Source organism: Zalophus californianus, unplaced genomic scaffold, assembly GCF_009762305.2.
Source record: "Zalophus californianus isolate mZalCal1 unplaced genomic scaffold, mZalCal1.pri.v2 scaffold_51_ctg1, whole genome shotgun sequence".
Taxonomy (NCBI): Eukaryota; Metazoa; Chordata; class Mammalia; order Carnivora; family Otariidae; genus Zalophus; species Zalophus californianus.
Window position 1 is genome coordinate 624 of NW_023365548.1, and position 13638 is coordinate 14261.

Genomic DNA, 13638 nt, shown 5'->3' on the forward strand with positions numbered 1-13638 from the left:
CCTGCAGATCTGGAGTTTGCCACCAGGTGGCGCCAGGAGCTCTCAGTGTCCACTTGTCCTGAGGAATTGAGATTTGGTTCTGAATTCAGTTGCTCGGGGATTTGGGCCCTTAGAGCCCAAAGGATAGGATTGCCTACGAGAACGTGATCCTGGAAAGGGAAGCTGGACTGAAGGAACAGCCTGTGAAGTTGCACAGAGTGCCCAAGCCATGCCAAACCCCCGGATAACGGTCACTGCTTCTTTTCCCAAAGGTGGGATGTTTCTTCATGTCCGTATTCCCGGTCTCCATCCCACCCCCAGAGAGAGCCCCGAGGGCGAAAGAGAATCTGTAGAGGTTCCAGCCTTCCCAAGCCACTGGCAGGATTGGGCTCCGCTCCTCCCCAGCGGAGAGCCCTACCACAGGACAATGGGGGGTAAGTCAGAAGCCTTGTCTTACCTGGCCACCTCTCTGCTGTGTGTGGGACCTGGCTGCAGGGCTGCTGGCTTCCAGGTTGTGCTCTAGAGAAAGTCAGGAGCTGTTCTGGCTCTGGTGTGTGACTTAAAGCATGTCCCTGACAGCTTGAACCTTTCCTGTGACTCGCCTAGCAAGCCCTCTGTTGTCTAAACTGGGGCCGCAGGCAGAAACTGATGACCTGCAGGGGAAGACAGTGAGCAGGGACACAAGTGATTGCAGAGACACAAGTGATTACAGATAAGAGCTCTGAAGAGGGAAGGCCCAGAGGCCATGCAGGGAGTGCTCTGTCAGTTTGTGCGCACGTTGAGGGGTTGGCTCTGCGGGCCCTGGCGTTGGAATTGAGGTAGAGGGACCGTGCTGGCCATGACATGGGAGGTTGGCCCCAGAGGATCAGCAGCGGGCTTCCAGGCAGATAAAATAAGGAAGGGCACAGCAGACTGTGTGAGGGCTGGAGCAGGAAGGACTATGGTGAGTGGCGAAGCTCTGGGTTACCCCACACGTGCCCTCGGTGAGTGGTAGGGAGCAACTCAGGTCAAATTTGTGCCGCCTGCCAGCTAACTGGTGACTCCTAAAGGCAATAAAGCCAAGTGTTTTGCAGGTTATTGCAGGGGGAGTAGATTGAGGAAGATTGCTTTTTCTTAGGTTGCTCAGCTCCTTCGCGATCCTCAGCAAAGGGATCAGGTGAATCCCACCTTCCTAACCTAGAGAGCAGCCTCTCCAAGCACTCCCTCGGTGTCCAGGCCATTCAGTGGCGCTGGCCGCTTCTAAACCCAGCCTGGGTTCCATTCCCGGCGTGCATCTTCCTTTCCCTCTTCCGTCTTTCATCTCTTGTCGCATGGGCTGCCCCTTGGACTGAAGCTTTGAGACTCGTTCAGTGAACTGCCACTGGCCGTTTGGGCCTTGTGTTGTTTTGGAGGCAGATCCGATCTTCCCAGAGTCAACTCAGGTCTCTTCCCTGGGACGGATATCGGCCCTGGCCCCCGCCTTGGGGGTCTTTCTTGTGTGAGAAGCAGGATGAAGCCAAGGTTTCATCTAGGGGTAAACCGACAGGGGAGCGTGGTTGGAAGGCAGTGGATGGGACCTCTAAGGCGGCACTCCTGCCGTCGGCTCGAGCTTTGGACCTCCAGCCATTGTCCTGGGGAGGGGCAGGTACAAGGCACAAGGAGTCTCATCCCTGACCTCCAGCAGCTCTTGGTCTGACCTGGACTCACTCACAGAAAGTAAAGGGGTGTGAAGGAACTGGGGCAGCTCTGCCCAGGGGATGGAGGGCTTCCTGGAGGCGGCGTGAACAGAGGCTGGGCCCAGAGCAGTGAGCAGGATTCTGATGCGAGGTAGCAGCATGAACAAAAGCATTCAAGTGTTGGCTTCTGCACTAACTCCCAGGCGCTTGGGGCAGACCGGTCCTGTGTGCCCAACTTGGGGGGAGCCAGAGAGGGGCCTGTCAGAGGGCCCCTGGTGCCACCCGCCCTCCTGACCCTGTCCCTGCTCTTGTCGCAGGTCCAGGTTGCTGCCCAGCGGCCTCCCTCGGAAGTGCTCCGTCTTTCACCTCTTCGTTGCCTGTCTCTTACTGGGCTTCCTCTCCCTGCTCTGGCTGCAACTCAGCTGCTCCGGTGACATGGCCCGGGCAGCCAGGGGACAAGGGCAGGAGACCCCAGGCCCACCCCAGTCCTGCCCCCCAGAGCCGCCTCCTGAGCACTGGGAAGAAGACTCATCCTGGGGCCCCCACCGCCTGGCCGTGCTGGTGCCCTTCCGCGAGCGCTTTGAGGAGCTCCTGGTCTTTGTGCCCCACATGCACCGCTTCCTGAGCAGGAAGAAGATCCAGCACCACATCTACGTGCTCAACCAGGTGGACCACTTCAGGTAGGGGCGGCCTCCTGATTCAACAGGCCCTCTCCAGGTCCTCACCTTGCCCTGGCCCCTCGGACTCCTCCCTTTCCCACAGGAGTCCTATGCCAGGGGGGTCTCTGGCCTGTGAAAGCTCCCCCCATCCCTGGGGAGCAGTGGCAGCTGGGGGGGGGGAGCAGTAATCTTTTTTTAAAAGGATTTGTTTATTTATTTGAGAGACAGAAAGAACGAGCAGGTGGGAGGGGCAGAGGGAGAGAGAGAATCTCAAGCGGACTCCCCACCGAGCGCAGAGCCCGACGCGGGGCTCGATCTTACCACCCTGAGATCATCACCTGAGCCGAAACCAAGAATCGGATACTTAAATGCCTGAGCCACCCCCGCCCCCCCGCCCCAGGTGCCCTGATACCCATTTTGCAAAGATGACCACAGCTCCTGTATGAGGAATAGCTTTTACCTGGACACCAGAGGGGTGCTGGGTGGTCAGAGGTGAGGGTGTCTTGGCTCTGGGGGAGATGTGGTGGGGAGGAGCTTTCTAGTGGATTGGCTGTGGGTATTCAGGGAAGGGCTGGTCAAGACCACAGCTTCGAAGCTGCTCTGGTGTTACCCTGAGGTCGTTGCCCTTTACCACGCCTCGCTCCACTGGGACAGGTCCAAAGGCTCTGGGGCCCCACCCGGCCCTTTAGGCCACAGTTGCCCCAGTTTTCACAGCCCACCCTCCTGGTCCTCACTGTCTCCTCCCCCAGCTTGGATTCCACAGTCCATCGGTAGCATCAGTCCCTCGGCCCATGGGCCACAGAATGTGGCTGGAGAGGTGGCTTGTCTTCCTGGCAGTGGAGGGCCTGCCTGGAGCCCCGCGCTCCTCTGGCCTGCTGCCTCTCCGCTCTCTGACGCAGCTCTGCTCCCTCTCTCCTCTCCTCCTCCTCCTCAGCCTCGGCTGATGACTTTGCTTCCTGTGTGAGGAAACAGAACCAGCTGGAAGAGAGCGCGCCCTGGTGCCCACCAGCCTAGGCACCCGCCATGCTGAGAATGCCCTGTCCCAGCCCCTCCACTTGGGCCCCCGATCCCCTTCTCGCTATGCTGTTCAAGGACATGGCTCTAGCCACGGCTCCTTTCTCGCCCGCACCAATGGGCACCGCTGCAGCACGCCCACTGAGATAGCGCCCAATTAAAAAAGACAAGACCCTGTGACCTCCCATCACCATTTCTCTGCTCCCCTTTGTAGCAGGAACCCCCCCCCCCCCCGCTCTCTGGAACCTACTCTGTTCCAGCGTTTACCCCCATCATGACATGGAGGCAGCTCTCGCCGATACCACCAGTGAGCCCCAGTGAGCCCACTGCCATGCCCCGAAGCCTCCCCTCCCTGACCTCTTGAGTTGGTGCTCTTGGGGCTCAGCGCCTCAGCATCCTCTTTTCTGGCTCCAGTAACTCCCTGGGGGTTTTCGGTCGGTCTCAGGGCGCTAAACCCCACCCGTACCCTGCTGACCACCCCCCCAAGTCTGTATTCTCCTGACCGCCAGAACCGCACGTGCAACCACCTGCGTCACCCTCCTTCTGGGGGTGTCGGGCAGCTGAGGCTTAAGATCAAAACCACATTTCTGAATTCCCACCCGCCCCCCTTCCCCATTTCAGGAGCTGCCCGCTCCTCGCTTCTGCTTGCTCAGGCCAGAAAGCCTCAGAATCATTCTCAACCCCCCTCTTTCCCTCGCGCGGTGCATCCCGACTCTCAGAATACATCTAGAACTTGCCCCCTTCTCACCACCCCCCTGAGCTAAATCACTACTGCCTCCTGTCTAAATGAGTGTAGGAGCCTCCCAACCCGACTGCCTGCTCCCGCCCCTGATCCTCCCGTCTCTTCCCAACACCCCAGCTGGCGTGACCCTGTTACACGCCAAGACACAGCACGTCCTGTCCCTGCTTCGAGCCCATGGCTCCTGCGTCTTCCTGCGGGTCACAGCCCCAACCTGCCAGGGCCCCTCCCCAGCCGCATCCCTTAAGCCCTCCTCGGTCCCTCTGCTCCTGCCTCAGGCCTTGTCGGTTGCTTTCACCTCTGCTCGGAGCCCCATCCCCTCCACTCCTCTCCCCTGCCACCCTGTTATCCTGCCCCCCATCCCCCTTGTCTGAAAGAACACTGCCCCGCCCCCCAGCGGGCTCCCCCTTCCTCGCCCTGCTGTTCTTTCCTTCGCGGCTCACCAGGGTCTGGCTGGGCACATAACTTATTTTTTTCCTTTACAAGCATGTCAGCTCCCAGAAGACAGGGCTTTGATTTCTCAGTGCGGGCACTGCAGTGATCCGGGCGGTTTCCGGCACATGGTGGGGGCTCGGTGGACCTGTGTGCGCTGAGCCCGGGGCGGGGGGGTGCAGGCGTGCCGGGCAGCCCCCCAGGGAAGGCGGCGTCGGGCGCCGGGCGCCGGGCGGGGAGAGCAAGCCCCGCCCCCCGCCCGCTCAGCCTCTGCCAACCCCTGCGCAGGTTCAACCGCGCGGCCCTCATCAACGTGGGCTTCCTGGAGACCAGCAACAGCACGGACTACATCGCCATGCACGACGTGGACCTGCTGCCCCTCAACGAGGAGCTGGACTACGGCTTCCCCGAGGCCGGGCCCTTCCACGTGGCCTCCCCGGAGCTCCACCCGCTCTACCACTACAAGACCTACGTGGGCGGCATCCTGCTGCTCTCCAAGCAGCACTACCAGCTGGTGAGGCCCAGAGCCAGGGGGCGCCCGCCTGCAGGAGCCCGGGAGCAGCCCACCACATGGGAGACTTGGTTAGGGAGGCCGCGGCCGGGAGCGGGAGCCCCGGTACCAGCTGGCTTCAGAACAGAACACTGGGGGTGGGAGGGGGGCCGGCTCCTTGGCTCTCAGACTGGACCGGTCTGGGTGGGGCCGGGGGACGGTCTGGCTTCAGGAGCGGCTGGCCCAGCCTCTCAGATGAGGGTCCCCCGACACCATCTCATGCGCCATCTCTCAGCTCGGCTTTCTCAGTGGAGTGGATTTATTTTCAGACACTCAACGGGCAGGGTGCTTGTACCTGCGCCCCGCGCCCACCTAGGCCCGGTTTCAGTGGAAGATGAAGTACCTTCTCCAGCAACCCAGACAGGAGTCCCAGAACTGCATCTTGCTGCCTCTTGATTGGCCTGACTTGAGTCAGGGGCCCACCCTGAGTCAGGGGCTGTGGCTGGAGGTCGGTTGGGGGGAGGGGGACCAAGTGGCTTAGACCCCCCTTTCTTGCACTCTTTTCAGGCTGTGGCTGAAGCCAGCTTTATGTAAATGAAGCTCCAGGTCGGGTAGCAGAAAACGGTGCTGCCACAGAGCCCAGCTGTCCCCATCCCCCCAGGGAGAGACCAGGGCAGAGCGTCCCCGGGAGAAGCGGGGGCATGGGGCAGGCAGAAGTCAAGCACGAGCTGGCACTTCTGCCCATCACCAGCTGCCCAGAGAGGTGCCCTCCTGCCAGCCAGACCTTTTTGAGAAACTGGTCATCTCACACAAGTTCAGGGCCCCATTAGAACAGGCAGAGGGACTGGGTGTCCATTCGAACCTCCACGGGGCCGGGGGGGGTGCGGGGAGGAGCAGGGGGCCTTGGCAGACTCCCAAGTGGTAGGAGACCAGGGAGTGCTCCTGGGAGGATGGGGCAAGTGACACTCCCTGTCTCTATTAGTGCAACGGGATGTCCAACCGCTTCTGGGGCTGGGGCCGTGAAGACGACGAGTTCTACCGCCGCATCAAAGGGGCCGGGCTGCAGGTAATGTCTCCCCAAGGGCTCCCCCCCTCTTCAGCCTTTGTGGCTGCCCTGAGGTTCCCTTCTCTGGCTCAGATGAGGTTCCTGGGACTTGGAGATGGCCCCCCCTGCCCTGCCACCGATGAGCACCTCTTTCTCCTGCTGAGTGGCAGTGCAGGCCCCTGCCTGTGGCCTTTGGCCCGTGGCCCATGGCAGGCGGGGGGACCCCGGAAGACTAGCGGTGAGGGCCAGAGCTCCGGGAGGGCGGCCTGACCCCCCTTCCTTTGGCCTTCTTAGCTTTTCCGCCCCTCGGGAATCACAACTGGGTACAAGACATTTCGCCACCTGCATGACCCAGCCTGGCGGAAGAGGGACCAGAAGCGCATCGCCGCTCAAAAACAGGTGCTGGCTGGTCCCCTGATTGGGGCCGCATAGGTGGTGACATGGGGAAAGCAACAGGGCCAAGCCTTACCACCAAGCTCTCCTCGGGCCCAGATGGCCCTGTCCTCTCCTGCTTGGCCCAGCGTAGTCCCCGCTCTGGGGGCTGCCATGAGCACCTGGGTGCCGTGGGCCAGCCGAGACCTCAGGGCCCGGGCAGGCGGGGAGCAGGGGAGGGACTCTGCTGTAGGTGCCGACTCCCAGGCAGACCTGTGACACAGGGACCACTATCCCGCACCCGGCCATATTGGCGCATCGGCTCTCGTACTTACCGCCGCGGTGCCGCTGGGGACAGTTAGCCGCCACACAGCCCTGAGTACGTGCCCTCTCCCCCTTCCCTTCCCAGGAGCAGTTCAAGGTAGACCGGGAGGGCGGCCTGAGCACCGTGAAGTACCGCGTGGATTCCCGCACTGCCCTGTCGGTGGGCGGGGCCCCCTGTACTGTCCTCAACATCCTGTTGGACTGTGACAAGGGTGCCACCCCCTGGTGCATGTTTGGCTGAGCCGGCGGACAGTAAGGAAGCCTGTGCCCACAGGCCACACAGCTCCTCAGGCTCAGGACAAAGCCTCAGGCCCGGCGCCCTACTCCAGTAGGACGTGGAGGGGCCCAAAACAGCGCCTAGCAAGCCACCCGCTTGCGGCAGCCCGGCCCCCCTGGGGGCAGGCTGGACCCGGGACGCTGCTAGCAATGAACAGCAGTGGAGAGAGGCTGGAACGCGGCTGCCACCTGGGACCGCCCGCCCCCTTCCTACTTGCCCTGCTCTGCCCGCCTTGGCGTGCTTAGACCTTGGTTCCTTCCCCTGGACCGCGTTGGGCAGAAGCCAGGTGGCGGACATCGGTGGCCAGGCGATCCAGAAGGTTGGAACTGCAGAAACCGGCGTGCAGGTCCCACAGGAAGGGAACTGCGGAGGCCAGCTCCTGCTGGGTGTCAACTGTGCAGGAATGTGGGCCCCGTGTTGCCGGATCTTCTGATTTTTTCAAAAGAAACTAGAATTCTGGATTCTTACGTGAAATTGGGTACTTTTTAAACGCTAGCAACTAATTGAAACTTCAGAAAAGGATGGTGGGCCAGACAAAACGTGTTGTGGACCACCAGTTTGTCGCCTATGACCAAGTGGAGGGGGATGGGGCAAAAGATGGCACCTCCCTTAGTGATGAGCTGGCAAGGGGTTGGGACAGGGCTGGGGATGCCAAGGCCAGGGGAAGCTCAGGTGGGAGAGAAGCTGGATGGAGGGCAAGGTTCCTGCCACCTCCCACAGCCCTCCAGGCTTCGCTGCCCTTCTGGGCAGTCTGGTCCCTCTGGGGTCGGGGGGCTTCATCCTGCCACACTGGGATGGACAGTCATAGATCCACAGGCCCAGACTCAGGGTAGGCAGAAGGTGCCGGCAAGGACCTGGTCGTAGCTTGGAGGTGGGAAGACCACGTCTCTGAGGTGGGAGGAAGAAGATGAGAAGCAGGAGAATCCTGGGTGGTTCCCACAAGCATGAGGGCAGATTAGCACTGATCACACGATGTCCAGGAGAAGCAAAGGAGGGGAGCCATGGGAGACCATGGAATTGGGGAGTGACCTTGGAGGAATTACCTGCAAGGAAGCCTGGGGCCAATGAGAGTGTGAGGTGAGGGGCTCTGCAAGGTAGATCACTCCTTCAAGGCATCTGACTGCCAAAGATTTGGGCCAGAAGTCAGGAGAGTCTTGGGACCAGGGCAAATTGGTTTGTTTAACAATAAACAGGACACCTGAAATGCCAGAAGAAGGGAGTGAAGTCCCAGAGTTCGGGAGGGTGGATTCAACAGCTGTGCTCCAAAAAGACTACCCCTCTGAGGATGATCTCAGGGCTGCTGTGTACAGTTGTGGGGGTTGTGCACTGCATCACTTGAGCGGAGTGTGAGTACAATGTAACTATTCAGATGTCTAACAGAGGGTCCTTGTTATCCTAAAGTGACCTCTTCCAGCAGTTCAGCTTCACTCAGCATGGTGAGGGGCGAGCATAGGGCGATGACGGTGCAAGGGCAGTGGGAGGGACTTGGTCAACTTGAGGCCCAGGAGAGGGGAGTGAAGTGCTCCCTGTGGGCCAGTCTCTCGACAACCCTGGCTGCATCATCTTGGACTTCTATAACATGGAGGCAGAATGCCAACCTCTTTGGAGTTGGTGAGACTGGACGTGCCATCAGAGCCCCCAGCTCGGTACTCACCTAGCACGTAGCAAGACCCACAAGAATAGGGAGCTCCCTCCTTGCCACCTGCATGGAAGGAGTAGAATGAAGCAGGACCAGCTGCCTTGGCTGGGGGAGGCCCCCTACCCGCTCCCCCCATGGCCACTGCCACCACCTTCCAGGAGCCCAGAGGCACCCCGGGCCAGGCCTGATGCAGCCTGAATGTGCAGCCTCCATGCTTCTCCAGCCGGGGCCTCCCCACCCACCCACCCCCGCCCCTCCAGCAGAGGAGGAGGAGGGGGCTGACCGGTGGCTGGCTCGGGGAGGAAGTAGACAGCTTGGCAGCTTGGTTGCCTGCTCCACGGGGGGAGCTGACATCCTTGTCTTGCCGGCCAGGACGTGGAGGAATTGGACCCAGGACATAGCTGGCCAACCTGGTGGCTAGAATAGCACCTAGCCCTCAGTGGGCGTTAACCACATACAGAAGTCTTGCCATTGCGTTCTCTCATGAAGCGTCTCTTTACCTAAGCTATCTCCTAATTATTCACCTGTTCTATAGACGAGGATGAAGCATAGAGTGGTAAGTAGCTTGCCAAGGTCAGAGAGCTGATACCTGGTGGAGCTTGGGATTTGGACCCCAAGACTCCGACTTGAGAGCCAGATTCCTTCATCCCTGGCCTGTACAGCAGGTGCCAAGAGACAGATGTTCCTTTCCTTCCAGACCTTCCCTCCTCTCCCCAGCCAGAGGGGGCCAATGGGAGGGCTGGTCAATGCTGTCTGGTGCCTCTCCCGCCTCTGGGACAAAAGCAGAGCCAGGGGGGCGATCCACAGTGTCTGCCCCTTGCCGCCTCTGCCTGGGGTAAGGTGGGGATTTGCCTGTTGGAGAGGTCCCTTGGGACATTGGCGGCATCCACAGCATGGCATTCTGCCTGAGGAATGTACCAGAGGCTTGGGGAAGGCCTCCCCCAAAAGGCAGGATCTTGCTGGTGGAACCACATTGCAGTCGCAATGGGAAGGGTTCCAGAGGGATCAGCAAGGACAAGGCAGAAACACACCGGAGACAGTGTCATGGTGAGGGACCTGGAAGCAGTTCAGGGTGTCCCTGGTACCCTGATGTGGTGTAGGAGTTGGGGGAGGTGGGCAGCAGAGGGAAGGCTAAGGTGACCCCTGAGGACCTGGGAAGGCCACACTGAGCAACATGTACATTATTCCGTGGGCGCAGGGGTTTCAAGCAGGGGAGAGTTTCTGAGCAGGGAGACATATGGTTGGGTCTGTGTTACAGAAAGATCCTTTGGGATCTAACACCCCGCCGGTCCGGAGGATGGAGTCTGGGGGAGGGATAGCTTAGGCTGAACAAGACATGATGAAGCCAGACTGAGGCCAAACAAACAAGGACACTAGAAGAACTTAAGGCCACTGGCACCTAAAGCTACAGGAACCATTAAATTGGTCCAACTCCTAGCCAGACTAACATCAAACTTCACATTAAAGGTTTATATCAGTCCCTTTATCTAATAAATCATGCATTACAAGCCTTGCAAAAAGGCAAGAAAAAAAAAAACACTGAAAAGAGAGCAAGAATCAGAACCAAACTCAGATATGACACAGAGTTTGGAATTACAGATAGGAAATTTAAAATAACTATGACTCATATGTTAAGGGCTTGGGATATTATGATTTGTCAGAAATATATATTTGGTCATTCAGATGACCAAAATATATTTCTTCTCATATATTTGGTCTTCATCCATGGTTACTGGCTCACAGCTCATAAAAACTCTTGGCATTTCCTCAGTAATAAGAACAATGGGATCATCTTTGGTTATAATATTTGGTCTTTTGTCCTCAGTTCTGGAAATCACTTGAGAGCCATAAAGGTGAAATGGGTGTCTTGTTATTCATGATAAGCCCCTTTATACTACAACTGAGTTTATCGGTCTTTTTTTCTAAGATTTATTTATTCATTTTAGAGAGAAAGTGCACAAGCAGGGGGAGGGGCAGCGGGAGAGGGAGAGAGAATCTCAAGCAGATTCAGTGCTGAGCTCATGGCCTGAGCCAAAACCAAGAATCAGACGCTCAATTGACTGAGCCACCCAGGCGGCCCTCATTTTTAGCTTGAATAATGTGTGTGTGTGTGTGTGTGTGTGTGTGTGTGTGTGTGTGCGCGCGCGCGCGTGCGTTCTTTAGGATTTTCTATATATGGGGTTATGTAATATGTAAATAGAAATAGTTTTTCTTCTTTTCCAATATAGATGCCTTTAATTTCTTTTTATTGCCTACTTGCCATGGCTAGAACCTCCAGTACAATGTTGAATAGAAGTGACAAGAGCAGACATCCTTGTTTTTTTCTTGATCTTAGGGAGAAAGCTTTGTGTCTCAACATTAAGTATGATGTTAGCTCTGTGGTTTTTGTAGATATCCTTCAACAGGTTGAGGGAGTTCTCTTATATTTCAAATTTTTTGAGTGTGTTTATCATGAAGGATGTTGAATTTTGTGAAATGTTTTCTCTGCATCTATTGAGATGATGATCATGTGGTTTTTGTCCTTTATTGATATGGTGTATTGCATAATTGATTTTCAGATATTAAATGAAACTTTATTCTTTTTATTTTATTTTTAAAATATTTTATTTAAAACCAACCTTTATTCCTGAGATGAATCACACTTGGTTATGGTATATAAACCTTTTTTATACATTACTGGGTTCAATTTTCTAGTATTATGTTGAGGATTTTTGCGTACACTTTAATGAGAGATATTGGTGTGTGGTTTTCTTGTAATATCTTTGGTTTTGGTATCAGGGAATACTGGCTTCAAAGAATGAGTTAGAAAGTGTTCCTTCCTCTTCCATTTTTTGGAAGAGTTTGTGAGGAAACTGAATTTGTTTGTGAGGAAACTCATTCATTTTTTCTTCAAATGTTCGATAGAATTCTCCAGTGAAGTCATCTGGGCTTGCGCTGTGTGTGTGTGTGTCAAATTTTTTAATGACTAATTCAGTCTTTTTCCTTGTTGTAGGTCTGTTCAAGTTTTCTATTTCATCTTGAGTCAGTTTTGGTCATTTGTGACTTCCTAGGAATTTATTCATTTCATCTAATTTATCTAATTTGCTGACATACAGTGCATAATATTCCCTTATACTTCTTTTTATTTTGTAAGGTTGATAGTAATATCCCCTCTTTCATTCCTGACTTTAGTAATTTGAATTCTCTCTCCTTTCTCTCTCTCTCTCTGTCTCTGGATGCTCCCTCCACCCCTTACTCCCAGTCAGTCTAGGTAAAGGTTCGATAATTTAAAAAAATGGTTTGATAATTGGTCCTTTCAAAGAACCAAGTTTTGGCTCCATTGATTTTTCTCAGTTTTTTAAATTCTTTATATCATTAATTTTTACTCTAATCTTCATTAGTTCCTTTCTTCCTCTTGCTTTGGGTTTAGTTTGCTCTTCTTTTTCCAGTGTCTTCATATATAAAGTTAGATTATTGATTTGAAATCTTTTCCTTTATTAATATAGTTGTTTACAGCTGTAGGTTTCCCTTGAAGCTCTGTGTTAGCTACAGCCCCTAAATGTTGGCATGTTGTGTTTTCTCTTTCATTCATCTTGAAGTATTTTCTAATTTCTCCTGCGATTTCTTCTCTGGCTAATTGGTTATTTAGGTGTGTGTTGTTTAATTTCCACATATTTGTGAAATCTCCAAATTTCCTTCTGTTATTAATTTCTAATTTCCCTCCATTGTGGTCAGAAAATGTGCTTTCCACAATTTTGATCCTTTTAAATTTACTGAGGCTTATTTTATGGCCTATCATATGGTCCCTTCTGGAGAAGTTTCCAGATGTACTTGAGAAGAATGTGTTTTCCGCTACTGTTGGGTGATTCTGTACCGTTTTTGGTTTTTTGACATTTAAAAAAATAATGTTTATCCAAATTAATTTCACCCCTTCCAGATAATTACAAATTATCAGACTTGCTTGTCATACCAGGATTTATCTAAGGTGTCCAGTAAAACCAGATGAGCCCTGCTCAAAAAAGTCCTCTACTCATTGCAGGAATATCACTGAAATAGCCATTTCTGACACACACACTACACACTTTCCACTCTTGAGTGGATTGCTTAATCTCCATCTGCAGTTTCCTCACCTCAAAAATGCAGTACCTGCTTTGCAACTTTGCTTTGAGTATTAGGAACACTGCATAAAGCACCCATGTCAATGTCTGGCATGTGATAATGCTCAATAAACATGAATCATAATCACTATTAGACTATTTATATGCATCCTGTCTAGTTTAATATGTACTACACCATAAACTACATATTATTAAATAATGATATTAGGAGCACCTGGGTGGCTCAGGTGGTTTAGTGTCTGACTTGATTTCGGCTCAGGTCATGATCCCGGGGTCAGAGGATCAAACCGGCATCGGGGTCCATGATCAGCCCAGAGTCTGCTTGAGGTTCTAACTCTCCTTCTCCCTCTGTCCTCCCCCTGCTCGCTCTCTCTCTAAATACATACACACATACATATATAAATCTTTTAAAACAATAATGACATTATTAAATCTGTATTTCATTCCTTCATAAGTTAGACATTATTGGAAAAACTGAGGCTATAGTTACGTGACTTGCTTAAGTTACCTACACGGAGAGTAAATGCCTGAATTTCAACTCTGGTTTATTTCATTGGAAAGTCAATTTTCCTACCACTGTCGGAAAAATCCTTTCCTCTAGCCACCCCCCCCTTTTTTTTGCTTTTGGGGTTTAAGAGCAGAAAGAAACTTGAATCAGGCTATGCTGAATTATCAGAGAAGAAATAACAAGGAAGCAGAGACCATGACATATTTTTTTAAGTTTTTATTTTATTCACCCGGTGCTCATCCCAAGTGCCCTCCTTAATTCCCATCACCTATTTCCCCCATGCCCCCACCCACCTCCCTTCTGGTAACCCTCAGTTTGTGCTCCTCAGTTAAGAGTCTTTTGGTTTGTCTCTCTCTTTTTTTCCTTTGCTCCTGTGTTTTGCTTCTTAAATTCCACATATGAGTGAAA

At 54.0% G+C, this 13638-nt stretch overlaps 1 protein-coding gene across 1 annotated transcript; it reads left to right on the top strand.

Moving 5' to 3' along the window:
* Positions 1 to 251: 251 nt before the first annotated feature.
* LOC118356697 (beta-1,4-galactosyltransferase 7-like) lies at positions 252 to 7752 on the top strand (the record flags this gene model as incomplete). The annotated part of the gene is made up of 6 exons (XM_035725999.1): positions 252 to 413; positions 1952 to 2314; positions 4767 to 4992; positions 5951 to 6034; positions 6308 to 6412; positions 6795 to 7752. Coding segments are annotated over 6 exons (1096 nt in total), but the record flags the coding sequence as incomplete, so codon positions are not given.
* Positions 7753 to 13638: the final 5886 nt, after the last annotated feature.